General features: G+C 37.6%; 1 protein-coding gene across 2 annotated transcripts in view; it reads left to right on the plus strand.

Annotated features, from left to right (window-relative positions):
* The window catches only part of sema3fa (sema domain, immunoglobulin domain (Ig), short basic domain, secreted, (semaphorin) 3Fa), a 52378-nt gene that overhangs the window by 23006 nt on the left and 7599 nt on the right, over positions 1-21773 (plus strand). The window contains exons 3-12 of one of the 2 annotated variants that reach the window (XM_026915145.3): positions 9116-9276; positions 9854-9916; positions 10507-10626; positions 12776-12865; positions 14626-14719; positions 14939-15058; positions 15761-15900; positions 17203-17317; positions 19935-20004; positions 21160-21304. In XM_026915145.3, the coding sequence (XP_026770946.3) occupies positions 9116-9276; positions 9854-9916; positions 10507-10626; positions 12776-12865; positions 14626-14719; positions 14939-15058; positions 15761-15900; positions 17203-17317; positions 19935-20004; positions 21160-21304 (1118 nt within the window). The remainder of the gene's footprint in view (positions 1-9115; positions 9277-9853; positions 9917-10506; positions 10627-12775; positions 12866-14625; positions 14720-14938; positions 15059-15760; positions 15901-17202; positions 17318-19934; positions 20005-21159; positions 21305-21773) is intronic. The other variant, XM_034312704.2, reaches the window with a different exon arrangement.

A 21773-nucleotide genomic window follows, 5' to 3' on the forward strand; every position in this document is an offset into this window, starting at 1 on the left:
AAAGGAGTGATAGAGTGAAAGAATGTGATACTATAATAGAAAATGAGATTCACGGTTTTCCGGCTGAACAGTTAAAGCATTTATTTGTTTCCTAATATGATGCAAAGCTAGTGAATGATCAATGATAGTCAACCAGTTTATCCTTATTGTGGAGTTTGTATTGTATTTTTAGTTGTTGAGCTTGAGAACTAATGAGAGGTGTTGGTGCGTCTCTCCGTATTTTTGCATTTCAATCAGACGAGAGCGAGTGATCTGAACCCTCTCCTTGCCTGGTATGTGCCTTGGCTAGTGTGCTAACACTGTTCGGTTCATGCCAAACTTTTTTGAAAGGCTAGAGAACAAAATAAACAGAGAACACAGTTCAGCTTTTACAAAAACATTGAAGAGGCACTATAATTTTGTTCTCTACGTTATATTATATATAGCTAACTAGCTAGAGTTAGCGGGCTAGTTGTGTCCAACAGCCTCAGAGAAAGCTCCTACATTTAGCTCAGGGTCCAGTGTACACAATGCAGTGTGAGATTACAACGTAGCACCCCCATTTCCCTTTAACAAAAACTTATATTTTAGCTAGCTAGCTGACATTAGGCAGCTAGTTCATTCTGTAGATCATGCATGTGATAAGGAAGTCACAGTAAGAGCTTAGCAGCTGCTGGTAGCTTTCAACAAAAACAAGCTTTTGTTGAAAGGTTTTGCTCTTTTATCTGGTACTCAGTAACTGTGATGGCTACATTGATGTGCACAATAAAGTTATTTTATTCTCATAACACTCCGTAATAGTGAGCACTTTTCAGAAAAAACTCGTGGACTGTGCACCAAACTGCATACTGCTTTAATACCCGTTGGCACACAGGTTTGAACACTATCGAAATGTGTGCGCTCGCAGCTGTGAGATTTAAATTTGTGGAGAAGGAAGACTGCAGTACAACTCACATTACAAGATGTTCTTCCACAAGCAATTTGCGATAGATTCTACCAAAGAGGGTGAAATTCCCAAATCTTACATCCTGCAGCTTTAAGATGCATCATTGGACCTTATACAATAGAAGCCTTTATATGTCACATATACATTATAGTGAAATTTGTTCTTCGCATATCCCAGCCTGTTAGGAAGCTGGTGTCAGAGCAGAGGTTCAACCATGATACAGCACCCCAGGAACAGAGAGGGTTAAGGGCCTTGCTCAGGGGCCCTACCGTGGCAGCTTGAACCCTCAACATCCTGATTAGTAACCCAGCACCTTTAATCATTGAGCCACCACTTCCCACCATGAGATCTGTTCTACCTGTGAGAGCACATTTCCATTTCTTGTACATTGCTGCATAAAAACGGTACCTGAGATGCTGTAGGTGAGGATATGAGGGATGGAGACAAGCAAAAGGGCCATGGGAAATTCCAGACTAATCAGGTCAAAAACATCTGGGGTTAAACATCAGATCAACCTTATCAAATTTATGTTTATACCTTTCCTGATTTACTGCAGTGTTTTGAGTTTATGTAGGCGGGTAAGTGGTAAAAGGTGGTAAGAGGTGGTTATCTGTAAGAGTTCTGTGGATTTATGTGAGCTACTCAACATACAAATCATGCCTACTTGAGTTCAGCCATTTAATATGCCCACGCTCATGCAGTTGTATTTTTTTTGCCAGTTCTGCCTTTTTAGGTTGTGATGCTTTGTACTGAAATTTTAGCCTTCATTCTCTTTTGAAAGGACGTTTTTTTCCTAATTATATACACACAGACATACATACACACACATACACACACAGTATTCTTTAACTATTGGTGAAGCTAGCACCACCCATCCATCTGTTCTCCACACTTGATTTATTTGACACCTTACACAATATGAAGAGAGAAATTAAGATGTTGTTCTTGGCCACATTAAAGAGGAAACGTTGAAGTCTAAAGGCAGGAGCTGTAACTCTTGGAGCTGGATAAAAATGGTACCATATGAAGCCTTAATGAAAAATAAATACACGTCACTCCAGCTTATTATTGGACCTGATCTTGTGATAACATAACCTGACAACTTCAATAAGCTTCTTTGTGGTGCACAAGGAACTGTAGACCACTTTAGGTCATCATGCCAAATGGAGTTATAGCTAATTAGTGCCATGTTTATCTGCTCTTGTGGCTGTTGTTTGAGCTAGAAGCTATTATAAAGGATCAGAGAGGTCAGGGTGATGTGTGATCCTGGATTTGCGTAAGACAGTGTGGCTGTGTGTATGTCTGTGTGTGAGTGTGAGTGTGAGTACTATGAACCACACACTCCCTGAAGTCATGATCCAATGCAAACAGTGGCTTTCTCTGTCTCCCTGAGGACAGACAGATGTCAGGGCACCTGTTCACACACTTCTCTCCATTTTCTTTTCGTTTTTTTTTTTTTTTTTGCTTATTCTCTTTCATCACACTACCAATATTTGTCTGGTTTCTTGGGCTGTTTGTTTTATTTTAGTTTTTTTTTTATTTCATTTTATATGAAACGAAGTATTTATTTTGGACTGTTCGTTCTTCTATTGTTATTTCTTGAAAAGTTTACATTATTCTTTATTTGCATAAGGCATTAATGAAGATATAATTAAGTCAATATCAAGTGTTTGTTAGTATCAGACATTGTACATATATTTATATAGCACATTTACAAATGTTACCATTTGAAATACACTGCATCACCACAGTGTAGGGAAATTAAGCAATATCAATCACAAAAAATTAAGGCTGCAAGCTTGCAGACATAATATTCAGAATGCTTTGATTTCATATGAAATCAAAGCATTCACTCTTGCTTAGTTTATATACTGTGATTTTCATGTGATTCATGTGACTGTGATTTGCACACGTTAATTAGCAACCTAATGTAATTTTCATTACTTTTTGATAAATGATGAAATAAAACATTTATTGGTAATGCTTTTATAACCTGTAAATGTACGTTTAACTATTCTACTTGCTCTGCTCTGAGTTCTCCTCTGTGCACTTTGATGGACAGGAGGAGGGAGGGAGAAAAGTCATTTTATCTGACTTGTTAGATTAAATTTCTCAGCTTTAATCAGGCCCTCCTGTCATGCGGAGAAATCACGGAGCGATAAAGATGATGTGCTAATCCTTTGTCAAGGATGAAGGCTGGTAAAATCGATGGCTCATATAGGCTGTTTACTTTCAAGATCAGGGAACAAGCGTGTAACATGTACTAATACACACACACACACACACACACACACACACAAACTAAAAATCTCCCATAACCTCGCTTTCTCCTTCTTCCTCTCCCTCTACTTCTCTTTCAATCATACATAGTGGAGTGACAGCTCATGGAAGGCCAGAGATAAGATCTAATCTTGTGGTGATTATGGGCAAAGAAGACTGTGTGTGGCTGATGCTCCAATGTCCTCCAAATGTCCCAGCCTTTATCAGTCTTCTCTGTCAAAAAGTCTTTCCTCTCGACCTTGTCAAAGACATAGTCCATGTACAAGTCTTGAAGTCATTTGTCATCAGTTAGTCAGTTGTGTACCTGATTTCTTTGTATTTGCCTGCATGTTCAAGATACTGTAACATAGCCACAAAAAATGGCTTAAATAGCATATTTTTGTTTAGCCGGAGGTGTGTTTTAAATTTGTAAGCAATACTGCCTCAACCCATCAGAGGCACATTTTCAATCAAAATGTCCTGCATTTCATTTATTAGCACTGGTAATGACACACTCATGGCACTGGACTTGTCGGAACAAGCTTAATCTGTCCTTGTTTTTAATTGGAATGCTGAAATGAGAGCAGGAGGAATTTTAACTATGCTCTTGAAATGCCCGCACAGGTAAAAAGAGGGTTTTGTGTCTGCTGCACTTTAAATGACTCCATGTGTAAAGATCCTGTCTTCTGGTAGTGCTGTTTTATGCTGGTGTAGCTGAATATGATCTATTCTATGTTGTCTGCAGACCCGTTCCCCTGGTTTTCTGCTTAGCCTTCATTTTAAGGGAATTTCAAGACATATATATATATATATTTTCTATCAAAAACCCTTTGTTGTTTTTTTCATAGTGTTTAAATACTTTTCAAAATGAAAAGAAATTGGTTATTCAGTATCTGTTTTTTTTTGTGTGTGTGTGTGTGTGTGTGTGTGTGTGTGTGTTGTGCGTGTTACTTGGTGGTCAGTGTGTGTACTGTAGATGTATGCTTGGATGCTTGGTACATATGTGATTGTGACTAGATTATCTGATTTTGAATTGTGTGTGTGTGTTTTTCAGTGAAATGTAAGTTTTCCTCTGCTGGTTTAAGAGTTTTTGGTTCTGGGTATACTGAGATTTGTGTTTGCAGTCTTGGGAAATGTGTGTACTATGTGTATCCATTCACTCATAACCACCTGCCAGTTGCTGAAATGATCATGAACATGACTGACATCTTAAACATATCAGCATCAGTCAGATGGAGTGCTCAGAGCTGCAGTAATGATTAGTAACAGTTTTACACAACTAATATAGCTTATTATTTTATCTTTGTAATTGGTAAATATTGTAAATAAATTGTAAGTATAAAGTTATGTTTGATTATTTGCATTTGTTTCAGGGTTTTTTTGTGTGTTTGTTTTCTTTATTTATAGATCTAGTTAGCTGTCACTACCTTCTTTAGTGAAATTGAGCTAGCTAGTTAGTAGTTTAGTTGCTTTTTAGCATGACATGGAAGACATTACTGATTTTGTCGACCTGATTTTTGGAAAAGCCTTTTGATGCTCTTACTTATGAGACACTGAGAATTAAACAGGAGGCCAGACCAACAGACAAAACACAGAAAACAGAACACATACAGATATACAGATACAGTGTATACAGTATATGTTTCCCACATTGCCGGCCCCATCCTTGACTCGTGAGTGATGTATTAACATGCTCCATGCATCACACTGAGAAGACTCACTTCATGTTGCTTCAGATAATATACATTCCATTGCCAAGCAGAAAAAATTTTGTTTGGATTGAGGACTGTGAATGCGGTAGGAGAAGTATCATCTCTGTGGGTGATGAACTGTTCTTGGATGCCATGTGTATGGTGGAATTCGACTTTATCTCAGATAACATCGAAGGTAGTGCTGTGTGGGGCAGGGTGCTGTCTCTGGGGTGGAAAGGAAACTGCACATGAAAAGTTTTTAACACGGGAATGGATGGGATATTACAGACTGATGGCAGCACAGATAGTTACCCACCTCCTCCACCCCCACCCTCACCCCCACCCTTGGGCCAGGGACTACCACAGTTGCCTTTGTCCCATGGTGTTCCTTCCTGTGCCACACATTTTGTTTAGAGCCTCATTGACACACACACACATTCAACAGAGTCAGGATTTGTATCAAGCTCCATTATTCGAAAGAAGGCATGAGCCTGAAGTCACTGTAAGCACAGAAATACTATACAATAGATTCTCACTTGCACATACATGCATCTCTTTCACACCATCAGAATTCCTCTCAAAAGGGAACTATATATGTCGGCTTTATTCTTACTCAATGTTTTTCAGCACAAGATCAGTAGTGAAAATTGCAGTGACTGACTCTATATAACTGACACAATAAAGAGAGATGACTGGATAATTGTGGTGAGTTGTGTGTACACAGGTGAGATGTGTTTTTTTTGTTTCATTAACACACTGAGCTTTGATTGGTATCTCAAACGTTCATAAAAATGAGACTTGAGAACTGTGCTAGTGCGTTCACAGGTGTGTGTAGTGTTTTGAGAAGGTGGTGCACAAGAATTGCAAAATGTGTTTAAGCAATTGTTTATAGTTGTGAAGAAATTGTGTATTATTATGGAATTTAGTGGAAGGAATTGTTAGTTAGTCTGTTAATTCAGTTATCGAGCGCATCCAACTGAGAAAACTGTAATAACCAAAATATATTTTGAGGTTATGATTGGATTTAGAAATTTTGACATTTGGGAACTAAATTACACAAATTATCAGTACTACCGTGAAACCCTGAAACACAATCTGAGTACAACTATAAATTTTGAAACATAATTATTCGTTTTTTTAACCATGTTTCGTCATGGCTCTATTTCTGTGTTGTATTTTGTTGATGCTTCTGAAGAACATTTGACTTCTCTTGAGTGGTCTGGTTTCCCTTTGTGAGAGACTTTAAAAAAAAAAAAAAAAAAAAGAGTTTGACGGCTTGAAGGTGTTTCTGTATGGTGAAGAACCATTGGCGTGAAATTGAAAACTCTACCATTATCTCCGGATTTTCAGACCATTATCTATAATACTTTTATTGATTGGATTTGCAGGCTCAATCATAAGGTTGCTATTTGCCATGGTCAACATAGAAACAGTTGTGTGTGTGTATGTGTGTGTGTGTGTGTGTGTGTGTGTGCAGCATACATCTGTCAGTCTATAGGTGTGTGAAATGTGAAAAAGTGTGTACTTCATAAGGAAGCCAGCAAATAAAAGGCCTGACCAGCTTTTTGGAGTTGCTCACAAACCAGTTGCTAATTGAGCATATGCCAGCTAAATAATGTATTTGTCTCCATTTTAAATTACGTGGTATTGAATAATGAATAGTAATTGTTTTTTTTTGATTGATCGATGAAATTAAAAAAATCTTGCAACAGAAATAACAATCCTGGTGTATTTAACAGTTAAAATAACTAGGGATTTTTTTATTGTACCAGTTCCTGGAGCCAAACCTTAAGTGCCAAATAGCCAAGGAGACTTGTTGCATTTAGGTCTAATTATTCTTGGCTTGCTATTTCTCTCTAGTATCTAGATTGGATCAGTTGAGCCTGTCTAGCCTTGAACCTGAATGTACAATTAGTCTCTGATATGAATTATCAGGATTCTTCCCCAGCATTGAAACTGTGTCTCATGTAGCAGCTAAACCTTCTCAAACTTGCACTCAGATTGCCTTATCAGGTTCGCATTTTCCACCCAGGACATGACGTTAGATGATGTTGGGTCACAGTAACATGAGCCTCAGCATGCTGTTCTCTTCGTACACCGTCTCCCTTCTGCAAGCTGTTGTGGTCACAAATGAGTTGCAGTCTAGAATGGACTCCAGCCTGCACAGCACTGTATCTGTCTATGCACAGACAGCGAAAGGATGCTATACTACAGCCATATCACTACAGCCTGTTATTATTTACATACTGTATAGTCAGAGCACAATGCAAAAAGCGTATTATTGTATTCAATTATTTAGTTTTCATTTGGTGTCGTTATTCTTTAAGATTGAAATATTAGCTTTAATATTAATATTTAGTAAAATACTGCTTTAAACTGAGATAAGTCTATTATCTGTTAGTGGTAAGTAAAATTACACAAGTAATTCTTGTTAGTATGGCAGACCACATTGGGTTTCACTCCTATCAGGCAAGAACAGAAATCTGAGGTTACAGTGGGCACAGGCTCACCAAAACTGGACAGTTTATGATTGGGAAAAGACCAGGCACTGTTTTACCTTCAACTGCCCAGTTTCTGTGAGTCTTTGTTCACTGTAGCCTCAGATTCTTGTTCATGACTGACAGGAGTGGAACCCGACGTGATCTACTGCTGTTGTATCCCATCTGCATCAAGGTTCAGCATGCTGTATGTTCTGAGATGGGTTTTTTCCTCATGGCCGTTGTAAAGAGTGGTTATTTGAGTTACCATAGCCTTCCTGTCAGCTTCAACCAGTCTGGCCATTGTCTTTTGACTTCACCAAAATATTTCTGCCTGCTGCTCACGAGATGTTTTTTTTTTTTTAACCATTCTGTGTAAACTGTAGAGACTGTCGTTTGAGAAAATCCCAGGAGATCAGCCATTTCTGAAACACACAAACCAGCCCATCTGGCACTAACAACTATATCACAGTCAAAGTCACTGAGATCACAATTCTTCCCTATTCTGGTGTTTAATGTGAGCATTAACTGAAGCTCTTGACCTGTATCTGAATGATATTATAAATTGCACTGTTGCCACATGATTAATTGATGGATTGATTGATTGATGGATTGATTGATTGATTGATTGATTGCATGAATAATCAGGAGTACAGGTGTTCCTATCCAATTTCTAAAATCGCTGAATATTTTGTTTAATTGCTAAACCTCAATTTGAAACCTTACAAACCTACATTTTTGACAGAACAGCATCTGATTAGCTCTCAAAGTTTAAGAGTTTTGCTCATGGACCCAACCATGGATTTGAACTTACAGCTTCCCAGTTACTAGGACAGAACCATAACCACTGAACTCCCACAGCTCTAATAGTACCTCACATTGTACACTCTTCTGCACCACAACATTATAAAACTCTTTTTCATTTTTTTAGTGAAAATGTTATTTAGTCTTATATGAATAATATTTCTTTTAGTTTTGCTACACAATGAAGTCAACAGTTCTTGATGGTGCATTGAGATTTTGGATTCCGCTGTATAATTCCTCACTCATGATTTTATAGATGGATTGCGTTCTATTGGGAAGTGACCCAAGTGATTAGCTATTGTCTGAAATTCATCTAATCTACACAAAAGCCACAATGCCACAACAATTTCACGGTTTTTACACTGAAACCAAGGAGAAATTGTTCACATCTTACCAGATTACTATTGTATACACTATTCGTGGTTACAGCATTTAGTGATTTGTTTTATTTCATGGATCCCCAGTGATGACCAAAGCCACTGAGAAAGCTGCACTGCAATTACAGTGTTATAATAATAATAACAGAGGATTTTGGCTTTGTTGCTAGTCCTGAGGGAGTTGCAGCTGCCAGTAGTGTGTGGATTGGAAAACATTCAGGTATAGACAGTTTTAGATAAATAGTTTTATTGCAGGGGTCCAATTACTTGGCTGCTGTTACCCGGAGGAGAATTTCTGGGGTTTGTACTTGGCTCAGTTTTCTATTTCTAATGACATAAAGAAAAGAAACAGAATAGTCATTATCATGATCGTCTATCAGTAAACAATCATTTCTGTGGTGATGATGGATGTTTGTAGAGTCATAGATGCATATTGTTCATCGACATCCATTCGTTACACACATACACAGATTTATTCATAACAAAAGGCTCTCTAAAGGCCTCAGCTGGCTTTATTCCTAGTTTCTGTTGAGCCACATGTGATCGCCAGTGTTTGCTTTTCTATTTCCTCTTCTGTCCCAGAGCTGAAGTCTACAGGCACGGCACATCACTTCGCCTTCTTGCTAAACTCCACTGACTACAGGGTCCTGCGCATGGACGAGGATCATGACCGCATGTATGTGGGCAGCAAAGACTACATCCTCTCCCTGGACCTAAATGACATCAATAAAGAGCCCCTTATAGTAAGCAGGAACACACTCTTATTCTATCTCTGACTTTGTCTTTGGGTGCTATAATGCTCTTTCTAAAAAAAATAAATAAATAAATAAAATCTTTTTCCATTGATGACAATTGTAGGTTATAAAAAAATGTCAATTTTAGTCTTGTCCCACAATATTCAGTCAACTCTGTGACCTGAACACATTCATCCCTGTGAAATATTTGGAATATTCCACGTCAGGAGGTTGCATCATTCAAATTTCCTGAAGATCATGGGAAGAAGAAAAGTTCCCTCATTCTTTTTGCTGTATTTTCAATATTGTGGTATTGACTGACATGATCACATTGAAAGTCCACCCGTTACCCAAATTATAGATTGAAAGTTGAGTATTAAGTATTTATGTATTTGAAAAAAAGTATATGTCTCTATGTCATATGAATTTGTTAATCCTATGCTTAAAAACTCAATCCTGTTCCTTTCAGTTCTGTTACTCATTTAAGAGCAAAATGCATTTAAAACTATTTAACTGTGTTTAACGTTTGAATGTCAAAGCTTATTATCACTTTCTGTACTCATTTATTTCTCCATCGTGTTTTCAGATCCACTGGCCTGTGGCTCCTCTGAGGAAGAATGAGTGTGTTCTGTCAGGGAAGGACATCAATGTAAGTGTCCACTTGAGTGATAAAGTCGTTTATGCTCAGTCTAATCTTCTTAACTCTTCGTACTTCGTACATTCTTCGGACAAAAAAGCAGCACCGATTGTGGATATGAATTATTATTATATGAATTATTAAAGCAATACTTTAAAGACCACACAGAAAGTAAACACAACTGTTTTTCAGACAAGTCTAAGAGAGCCATTTAGAAGCTTTAAACATTTCAAGAGAAAACATAAAACATATCAGTAATCCATCAAGTTGTGTTCTGAATGTACATTTCCTTTCATAGTCAGAGATGACAGAAAAAATATGCTGTGTATGCATTATTTTTTGGAGCGCTCTATAGTGAAGTTTCTGTCCACTCATTTTTCAATGTTTTTTGAAAACCTGAATGGAAACACCAGAATGTAAAATAAATAAATAATACAGAAATATTGCACGTATTTTAATCCTTGGTTTGTGATTGTGTTTGACTATTTGACACTCATTTGATTAAACCTCCTTGTTACTATTAAGAATATTTGCTACATTTAGCTAGAAACACTCATTATGTGAAATAATTTACCTTAATCTTACATTCACATTGTTTTTAGGGCGAATGCGGGAACTTCATCCGGCTGATTGAACCATGGAACCGGACTCACCTGTATGTGTGTGGAACAGGCGCCTACAACCCCATTTGCACCTATGTGGACAGGGGTCAAAAATCACAGGTAAAGCATCTACCACAGACGACCTGCTGAAACCTCCTGGGTCTTGAGGTCAAAATTTTCTTTCTTGGTCACAGAATATTATAAAGGAATGCTCTCTTCCTGGATCAAACTAACCATTTCTGACTCAACACCATTTAACCAAATTTCACCATGGCACAGTTTAAGTATAGTCAGAAAAACATTTTCATTGGAGAATGTCCACTGAGGATGTCTTCTTCTGCAGGATTAGTCTCAGTATGTTCCTAATAACCAAGTCCATAATCTTTAGTAATGGATCAGTTCAGCAAAAGAGAGGGTTACGCCCATTTCTCCAGCATATTGATAACATATTGTGTGCTTTGTTATTTTTCATTATTTCACATTGCACGTTCAGAATGATTATTAAGGTTGAGGCAGTGAAATAATATCTCAATTTTTCTTTAAAATAAGTATAATTATTTGATAATTTGGTGATTCCATTTTGCTATTTGATTCCTATTCCATGATGGAAATCACCAACCAATAATGAATGCTATGTAGCAATAGATGGTTATGATTTTATGAATATTTATAGAACTATAAATATCTATCACATAGTTCCACAACCTGCTTAATTGGACGCTTCACTTAACCAGTAACTCTTATGTCATGCACAGTTTATATAAAAAAGTAAATCTCACATTAGTCAAACCTTATGCTTATGCTCCATATATAAGATAACATGAAACACCTAAGATGTGCTCTTTTGTAATTTTTATATTAATTTCTGGTTAAATTATTACTCTAAGCAATTTGGACTGTCATAAAACGCTTCTTGGTGCTGTCTCTTTAACTGAGCCATTTTCATGAGGTGTCATTATATTTAGACCATCTATTACAGTTTGATTGGCTGAGATGATAAATTTATCATTTATTTATATTCCATTTAACCTAATCATTTTCGCATATATAGTGCACATGAATTTAAATGAGAATTTCAAGGATGCAACTTTGTGTCTCTATAAACTGTAGCAACAATTACTTAAATCGTTGTGATTACTTGACAAACAGATCCCGGAGCTTACATTATTCTTGGATTTTTATCATATATTCTCTTTGTTTCCACCATTTTAACACACATTTACACAGTGAAAAGGTTTTCATGGACAAAACCCAGTGCTCAAACCAAGAGTAGACCTTCAGAGCTATTAATTGTTTAAACAATAAAACAATTTTAAAATGCCTGTCAGTCACATGTTCCAATATTTTTGATCACTTGAAAAATGAGTGGGTTCAAACAAACGGTTCTAAGGTTCTACGTTGTTTAACACATCCAGATGTATATATCAGGAAATGAAACCTGAAATTCTAATCTATCGTCTTGTATTCATCTTTTGATCTCAAACCCAAATGTCTTCAGTGTATAGCAAAAACAACAGACTTGGCCTTGCTGTTCCAATACTTTCAGAGCGGACTGTATGTGTCGTGGCCTGGTGAAACCATTCACATTGTAAAACTTTGACATTTTCTACTATATATAGTTCTGAAAACTATATGCTTTTATGAACTGAAATATGTCTCTCTTTTGCAAGTATCGCGGCCAGATATTATTGCATTTACAAATCTGGTTACCCCCAAAAGTGAAAAGGGCTGTATCTATCCAGCATCCCGATCAAAGTATGTCATTTACTGTGTGTGGACATCACACCTAGGTGGTATGGTTTTACACATCTTCAGGCAGACTGATTTCTTTTACCACCACATTTGTTAATCTAGCGTCTTACCAGTGCAGTGTCCACAAGGGAATTGCTTATATAGGCAAGAATAAAAAGCAAATAAAAACATTTCCACATCATGTTGGTGAAATATAATAATGGTTTCTTAAAAAGGTAAAGAGGTGCCAAAGTATGTTATAGACAGACAAACCAGATTTTTTATTGTTTTTGGCCATTTGCCAGAATTTGGGTACATGCAATGGATTTTCCCAGAATGCCACACACATGTCCGCATGCTCTGCATCTTACAAGATAACAGAATGATTCAAAACCACAAAGTTTGACAAAGCATGTAATTAGTCAGCATGATATCATGGCTCATTTTTTTTTAACTAAGTACACTACATTGTCACTCTTAACCAACAAACTACAGTGTGAAGTGAAAGCTTAACCCACTAACATTGCTTGTCTCATAGGCTTTGCTCCAGAATCAGAATCTTCGAGCAGGAGGCCGAACAAGTCGTGCAGCAGAACCCAGTGCCTCGCCTGAGCCTTATGCACCCAAGGTGGGACACGATATCCCTGCTCGAGAGGCAATGAGATATACTTAAGCCTCCTTAAAGGATTTCTGTGGGTTTTATTGGGTCCTACGTCTTGTTAGGACAGAAATATTGTTTGAGTAACTCATGACTATACTTCACGTGCACTATAAAAGGTGTAAAATTTGCGAAAACGAACTCACATTCAATTTAAAAGCCAATTTTTGTTTCTAAATCGTTAGTGAGGTGCATTCGTGGTAGTTCACTGTGGTAGGAGAGGAGAAGATGAGTGTGCACAGAATAGCTGCTGTTAAATATGTCAATGGGAAACATAAGTAAACAAGGGGGAAAAATGCTGATTTTGGATGTCAGGTTTGCCTACACTTGCCCAAACAGTGCCTTTGGAGACAGTGTATAAAAAAGTGCCAAACCCTCCCGACACCCACTGATTGTAGGTTATTACAACCTCAAAGAGATGAGTCAGCCAAAAAATTAATCCGGGTTAAGTGTTAAATTTAAGGCATGCTTGTAAAGTGCCATAGCAGAGCAAATCCTAAATGGGGGCATGTTTCCCTTATTCATGGGTGGAACATAATAGATGATTTGTCGAGACATGAATTTCATGCACAGCAGCTGTTGAATTGGAGTTTCACACTGAAATGTCTGGTTTTATCACAATGTCATACAAACATCACGTTCCATATCGTTTTTACAACATTCACAACAGATTCTAATCTTATTTTGCTGGGCGTTCCATTCTGACAGCTGTTTGAATCATGCGACACCCAGATAAATCTTTATTTACTTCATGGGGAGTGTGCTTCAAAAGCAGTGTCTGTTAGATAACGTTTCGATAGATAAAATTTGTTTTGACTATGCGTGTATTCAGAAACACTCACCAAGATCTCGTGCTAGAACCAGGATGGTTGTGAAAGGTGGGAAACCTGTCTCTTCTTGGTATATACACACAATCGAGATGGAGTTTTACTGAAAAATTAAACTGCTTCTAACAATATTAGTTTGATGAAATGATATATGTGTGATCAAAACAAATTTTATCTATTGAAACTACATATAACAGGTACTTTTTTACAGAACCTTTTTACTGGAATAGATTTTATAGCAGCATACTTTCATTCCAGTGAATCATTGAGGTCATGCATTTTTTCTCTGTATTCTGTATTTTTGTTTTACTTGAATGACTGTTACTAACCCAAGAAGCCTGGTGGATTACTTTACAAACTGGGTCTTGAGAGATCTTGTCTGGGTTTTGACAGATATGTCAAGACAATATGTAACCTAAACTTTTGTCAGTGCTACTGATGAGGAATCTTAACAGTTCTGCAGTGTAAGGACTGACATATTTTGTATTAATCGTATGGATTGTGGTTTGTAGAGTGAATTGTGTGCTGCCATATTATGAAAATATATAAAACTGTTGTCAGTGAGTAATACATGGAGTGCAGCTACATGCAGCCAGCCCAACCCTGAACTGTCGATGCTTTGCTTTGTCTTATTGAGCGGTGTAACAATCTGTGTAAATTTTCACACTGCAGTTGTTGGTTTTTCACAGTGTCCAATAGAATCCAAAAATTCCTGCAGAGAAAAATTCAGTGAAAAGTTACACTTTTGTTATTAAACATTATTTTATGGATTTTGAAATGCTGACATTGGGAAAACCAGGAAAGCTCTATGAAGCTGAGACAAGCTAGCAATCAATAATGTTTCTTCTAATGTACACTGTAGACTCATTAATGTGGACTCTGCATGTTTCCCCCCCATTCCAGGAATACATCTTTCGTCTGGAGCCGGGAAAAGTGGATTCTGGGAAAGGAAAATGCCCATTCGACCCCAAATTAAACAGTGTGTCTGCGCTGATCAGTAAGGACCTTAGCCATACCTGACCCCTACCTTGGTTTTTTTTTTCATTATCTAGGTCTGCATTTATAGAGCTCTTTACTCATATACTGTAGCCCAGCTTACACAAATGAGCACATTAATTCATCCTTTCCCTGTGGGATCCAGTTAGAACGTCTTTAATGCTTGTGTATCCATTTCTGCCTCCTCTTTCCCTGTTGGTCTCTGTGTCTCTTTGGACAGATGGCCAGCTCTACGCTGGAGTGTACATCGATTTTATGGGAACGGACTCTGCCATTTTCCGTACACTAGGGAAACACACAGCCATGAGGACCGACCAGTACAACTCGCGCTGGCTCAATGGTATGCACATAACATACTGAGATACACACCAGAGGACGATGGAACATACTATTGTCCTGAACATGATGTGTTTTGCATAATCTCATCTCATAATCAGAGCATTTTATTTCGCCAATACATTATGTGATCAGAGACACACAGAAACGTATCAGAATTTAGATAGATAGATAGATAGAAACAGTATTGATCCTAAAGGAAATTGCAGAACGATACAACAGAAGTGTCACAAATTGAAATACACACACTGAACACAAATCAAGATACAGAGACAGATCAGACTTTACATCATAGACAACCGCATAAGTATATAGACAATAACATATACACACACACACACACACACACACACACATATATATATATATATATATATATATATATATATATATATATATATATATTTGTGTGTGTGTGTGTGTGTGTATATATATTAAGATGTATAGTATGAACTGTAATCATACTAGGCATATTCTCTGTACTACATTCCAGCTTGAACACACTTATATGATGTCACATGTCTGTCTGATGATGTGGTTTTGACATTTTCGTTGGCCTTCTATACTTTGAATGGCCTAGTTTAAAAGGTCCAGTAAAGGTTATCTAAAATATACATTCTATAATATGGTTTTACTGTAAGTGAAATCAAAATATTTTTCACCAATTCTATCTTGTCATTTTCTCCTTCGTGTCCATGTCTCTCAGATCCCACGTTTGTCCATGCACAGCTCATACCAGACAGCGCGGAGAAGAATGACGACAAGCTGTACTTTTTCTTTCGCGAGAAGGCTTCAGAGATGGGTCAGACCCCCATGACTCAATCCAGAATTGGCAGGATCTGTTTGGTGAGATATACATACATGCAAATCGTCATATAAACAGACAGGCACATTCTGCATATAGGCACTTTTTCTGAAATAAGTAGACATTCATGGACATCCCATAAATTTCACTATTCATATCCTGAATCAGCTGCTCAAATCCAAGACTCACCTATATAATGAGTCTTAGAGTGATAGTTATCCATGGTCATGTTTGTCAGTCATATTGTAATAATGATTCTTATTCTTATTTCCACAAATCCATTCTTTTCCGCTTGAATGTTTGTAACGTGTGGGTAGTTGTTGGCTGCTGGTCACTGGGCATTGCCATGTCTCATTATTGGAGTTGGCGGCCGTCCATAGCAGATGGGTCTAAGCAGTGCTCAGAGGCAATGTTTACAACCATACCCCACCCCACCCATGCAGCCCACACATATACTACACTGAGTGTGAGAGATTCCTATATAAAACCATTTGTCTTGTTTTTAACATTAGTTGAAACACAAATGTCTGGTTTGTCTTGGTTTGGGGAGCCTGGGTCAGATTACTGTATAAAGCCTTTGTCCCGGTTTAAACATTTTACAAATGGACAAAATGGATGCAAATCCCTTGTTTTTTATGAGAATATTGACAAATACAGAGATGTAAAAAGCTTGTGAAACGTCTGTCTGACTTTCACATACACATGCACAGTGGGGTCCAACAGTCTGAGACCACTAGTGAATCCAAAGGGATAAGACTCACGGAAAATCTGATCTTTGGTCAAAATCACAAATTTGCTTACATTTAAATAGTGAATAGAAATTTTGAATATTGAATTGTCAAGATGTTGCACATTTCTTTTTCTTTTCTTTTTTTTTTTTTTTTTAGAATTTAGCGAGTCTGAGACCACATTGAAAATATGGAATTTTTTAAATTATTTTTTTAAACTTCCTGTTTATTTCCAGTTTTACATTTTAAAAAAATCCCAGTTTTTCAGTGTGACTTTTAGACCCCACTATATTTGCGAAATATATACAATAGGGATCCATAAGATACAATGGATTTGTGTTAAATCCATGAGACTTTATACAGCATCAAAAGCACAACTTCACTGTCATTATACCAGACATTACTGCACAGCTAAATGCAGTTGTAGGCTCTGCATGGCGAGTGACATTATTTGAGACAGAATACACAAATTTATTATGCAAAAAGTACATTAAATTGCACAAGACACTAGTATTGGACACACATCTGATTACAAATTTCAAGAGCTGTCACATATAAGAGCTGTCACATATATTTTCACCTATAGCTCATGTATGTTACCTTTTGTCTTTACAGAATGATGATGGAGGTCACTGTTGTTTGGTTAACAAGTGGAGCACCTTCCTGAAAGCACGACTAATCTGCTCCATAACCGGGGCTGATGGCATTGAGACGCACTTCGACGAGCTTCGTAAGTGTGTTTTCACTACAGGAAATGGTTGGATCTTGGATCAGTTGCTTTTGTTTCTAGGTTTTTGTTCTCTATAAGATATAAACCCATATTTTCATTAACATGAACAATTGCAAAAAAAGTGATCTTTGTTTATAAGATGTTGTATATTCTTGATAAACCCACCCAATTATAAAAAGGGTGGGGTTACAACGAATACATTAGATGTGGTAGGCGTGGTGCTGTGTCACCCAATCAAATCATGCTATACGATTAGCTTTTACTTAGAAATTTCAGGTCGAAATTTTAGTGGTAGAAATAATTGTCTGGTTGCCAGGTGGTGTGGATTTGAACATGGGATGCATGAAAACTGCAAATGTTGCATTTGTGAGAAAAAGGTTTCACCAGACAGTTAACACATTTGTTAAGGCCAAACAAAATCCTACTGCGCCATGAGACCTTGAGTGTCACTCCCCCCATCACAGTGCTCCACCTATCTTAGTGCAGAGGCAAAAATAGCAGCTGGAAAAAATGAGCTCACAGCCATCAAATTAGGAATACGTCCGTGTTAAACCAAGAAATCACACTTGCTCCAGCAGGACAATAAAATACATACAGTTGATAAGCGTACTGTTTTTCTATGGAAAAAATAGAATAGATCTATATACAGGCTTTTAGATTTTCTATCTTTTCTGTCTATACTTCTCTGAGTTAAATCACACATTTCTCTCTTTTTATTTTTTTGCTCATTTTCACATTGTCACTGTGGTGATAGTCATCATCCTACAGTCTCAGTTTTCTGATGATTCCTGGAACAATGCTTTCCCAGTTAAGGAGGTGTTTCATTTCGCCTCATATCTAAATCAGAAGTGAATTGCTTCAGTCAAAAACTCACTGGTGGCTTTGCTGAGGACTGACTTCATTTTATATACATATATATATATATATATATATATATATATATATATATATATATACAGTGTATGAGGCTATTTGAGTTCTGCCCCAATTCATTTTTTTCCGTTGGTGTGAATTAAGAGTTCTCCAGGGAATGAAGGCCAGAGAGAAGAGCCCTGATCCAGCTCATTTGTGTAAAGCATTCAAGTTGGATGGATTGACTGCTATAGCTCTCCAGAGTCTGACATTTGGAAACAGTCATTTCTGTTCTTTCTTCTCATGTCAAAGTGCTTCTTTTTCTTTCAACTTAAGTGCTGGAAGTAAAATAACAGGCCAAATGGGTTTCCAATGTCAGATAGAAATTCTCTGGAGTGATCTACATTCAGTTAGAAATGTAAACCCATAATAGTGAAGTACACTCTGGAAATCTGGGCATAGATATGAAAAAGCATAGGCCTTCTTTACACACTTTTATGTGTGTATGCCATTTGTATGTGTTGTTTCTGTGAATGTGTACATGACTGTGTGAATCTGTGAATGTATTACTTAGCCAGGCTTGCCAGAAGGTAAGGGAGTCTTGCCCAGCTTTTGATTGACAGGGTGAAACAGAATTGGGCAGTAAATCCAGCAGAAACAACCAGTCTTCCTCTCTTTAGCCACAATTGAATCCAAATGTGTGAACCATGGATTTTTATCGCTTCTGCAGGCTCTCAAATCGGCGAAGTGGTCGCTTCGGGCCCGGTTCATTTCAGTTATCACATTCCATGCCGACTTTTCTCTTCCTCCTCCCTCATCTTGGCCTCCAGCTTTCCTCCTTGCTAGTGTTTATTCTATTTCTGTGATTGTGTGGAAGGAATTCACTCCTGAAAGGACCGTTTGACCTCATGTTTTCCCATGTCGTCTCAGGGCCAGTGAGGATTTTATGGCTGTTTGCTTTTTCGAGGATGCGTTAGCAAGAGTGCTGCTTCATATAATGAGCCTGGAGCTTTCAATGCGGTCCAGGCTTCTGACAAATTTGTGTCTGATTATCCGTGACAGTCTATGTGTGGTCATCTCCTGTCTTAGCCTGATGGAATGTCTCAATCTTCTGACTCTTCTTTTTGTCCTTCTGTTTTGTACCTTTGCCCAGTTTATGGTGCTTCCATTACAATAGAATAGAAGTGGATTGTCCAGCACAGTTCGCCTTTGGGCCGCACCAGTTAGATAAAATTTGACTTGTTCAGCAACACATAATTTTTAAATGTCAAAAGTTACATAATTAGCATATACAGTTATCTGACCTGAGACACAAAAAAGAGCAATGTAAGCAAAAGAGCATATGGAATAAAAAAAAAAATTATGACTTCTGTAAAGTATTTGGGATTCTTGGTTGACCTGAACCTTCTAGATATTACCTACCCACCCCCTCCCCTCGTCTGTTTCCTCCTCTCCTTCTCTGCCATTTTACAGTCTTATAGTACTCAAGCATGTCCAGCAGTGTGTGCGTCTCCCTCTTGTCATATTAACCTTCTTTTTCATTTTGGCACAGGACACTGTCTATAGCCTTCTGGTGTTAATTTACTGTGTCTACGTGTATGGGAGAGTCGGAGAGAGAGAATATATGAACTTTATGAGAACTTTATAGGGTTGTTTTTTTTATTTCACATTTGTTCCTCAGCTCTTTCCCCTGTAGAGACTTTTGGCAGTATTGATCCATATCTGATCACAGACCACTACAGACTAATCCTGTGCACTTTTTCAGGGGATGTGTTTATTCAGAAGACTCAAGACACCAAGAATCCTGTCATCTATGGAGTCTTCTCAGTGTCTGGGTAAGTCTCAGTGAATGTAGCATACAGTCTTTGCTTGTAATAGCACCACTCAGTGATCAGACTTATCAGATTGGCAGGAGAGTGTGAACTGTGCTTTCTTTCATATCCGAGCTGCCAAGACAGCAGATTTACTGCAAATGTTTCCAATCTAATATGGTTTGGCAGACTTCAGACAATAGAATTAGCTTTATAAGGAAACAGTTCACCTGTCAACAAGAGAATGAGAAACAGAATATTGCTCCTTGTATGTTATATCACAGCAATCAGTGTAATGAATGACATTGGAATTCAGCACAACCACAGAGGCCTCCAGTGGGAACAGTAGGCAATTTTAGCAAGGTTCACGTACAAAATATATAAATATACAGCGAATAACAGGGATCAGGGTTGGGGAGTTTATTTTCAAGTCTTTCCGTTTCAGATTAAATCAGTGATGCCTCCAGGCTTTGTCTAAGCTTTGTAAAGCCAAACGCACACTGCTACATGGTAATGAAAAATGTGTTGTCTTTCTGCTACAGGGCAGGAGTGCTTTCACAGCTCGCTTTGTCTTTGTCTCTCCCTCGCTCTCTCTCTCTCTCTCTCTCTCTCTCTCACTCACTCTCTCTCTCACTCGCTCTGTTTATTCCATAATTATCATGTGTACCTTTACGCATTTGTATGCACAAGACAGTGTATGAGTGAGCAATATATACACCTGGGCGAAAAAAAAAAAAACTGCCAAAATATTAAGCTTTTAATGGTCTTAACAACAAATCATTGGTCAGGAAATGAGCAAGAATTAAACAAATAAATAAAGCAACTTAGCATGGGATAGCTTTTCCCTTTGATTTCTTTAAAACTAAGAATTTAAAGAAATTATTACATCAAACATTTTAATCATTAGCATGATTTTACCTTTGCAAACAAGAAGACTATATAAGTGAATTTCCCTGTTTCTAGCTTTTCCCAAAGCAAACAGTTCACTGCAGCAAAAGTAAACCAGCAAATGGAGGCACACGAGCTCTCAGGAGTGCATTTGTGTAATTCTTGCTAATTATCTGACCAATGATTTGTTGTTAAGATTCATTAAAAGCTTAATGTTTTGCCTAGTAGTGTATGTAAACCTTTAATAGCTCACAATGATTTGTGATGAGTCATTAACTCTCTCCTCTCCAGGTCAGTGTTTAAGGGTTCAGCCATATGTGTGTATTCCATGGCCGATGTGCGTATGGTCTTTAATGGCCCCTTTGCCCACAAGGAAGGTCCAAACTACCAGTGGATAGCCTACCAAGGGAAAATCCCTTACCCACGGCCTGGGACAGTAAGTGTCTCTCTCATTTTTCTCTCTCACACACATTTCAACACACAGAGACAGTCCAACAAAGCCTAATATGTGCTTTTAATACAGCTTTCCAGTTTAGTGGAACAGCTTGCCAACTATTGTAGGGGAAATTTTTTTCTGCTTTTCTCATAGGTTGCCCTTGTTTTATTCCCACATTTGTCATGTGTTGCTTTTTAGCTCTATTTGTTCTCTGTATAGTTTGCAAATCCTTCATTGTCTATCTCTGAGCATTGTATAATAAACATTTAGTAATTTAGACATTGGCATTGTTATTTATCTCACAAAATTGATATTTGACTTTTTTTTCTGTTGACAGCTGTTTAATTTTGCAGGGCCACATATGATCTCTAACGAGAATACATTTCTGGAGATGCCCGTGAGAAATTTTAGCTTAAGGGCAGGCTGGGAACATAGGGGGAGGCAATATTTACAAATTTCCAAATGCATC

Source organism: Pangasianodon hypophthalmus, chromosome 2 (assembly GCF_027358585.1).
Source record: "Pangasianodon hypophthalmus isolate fPanHyp1 chromosome 2, fPanHyp1.pri, whole genome shotgun sequence".
NCBI classification, from domain to species: Eukaryota; Metazoa; Chordata; class Actinopteri; order Siluriformes; family Pangasiidae; genus Pangasianodon; species Pangasianodon hypophthalmus.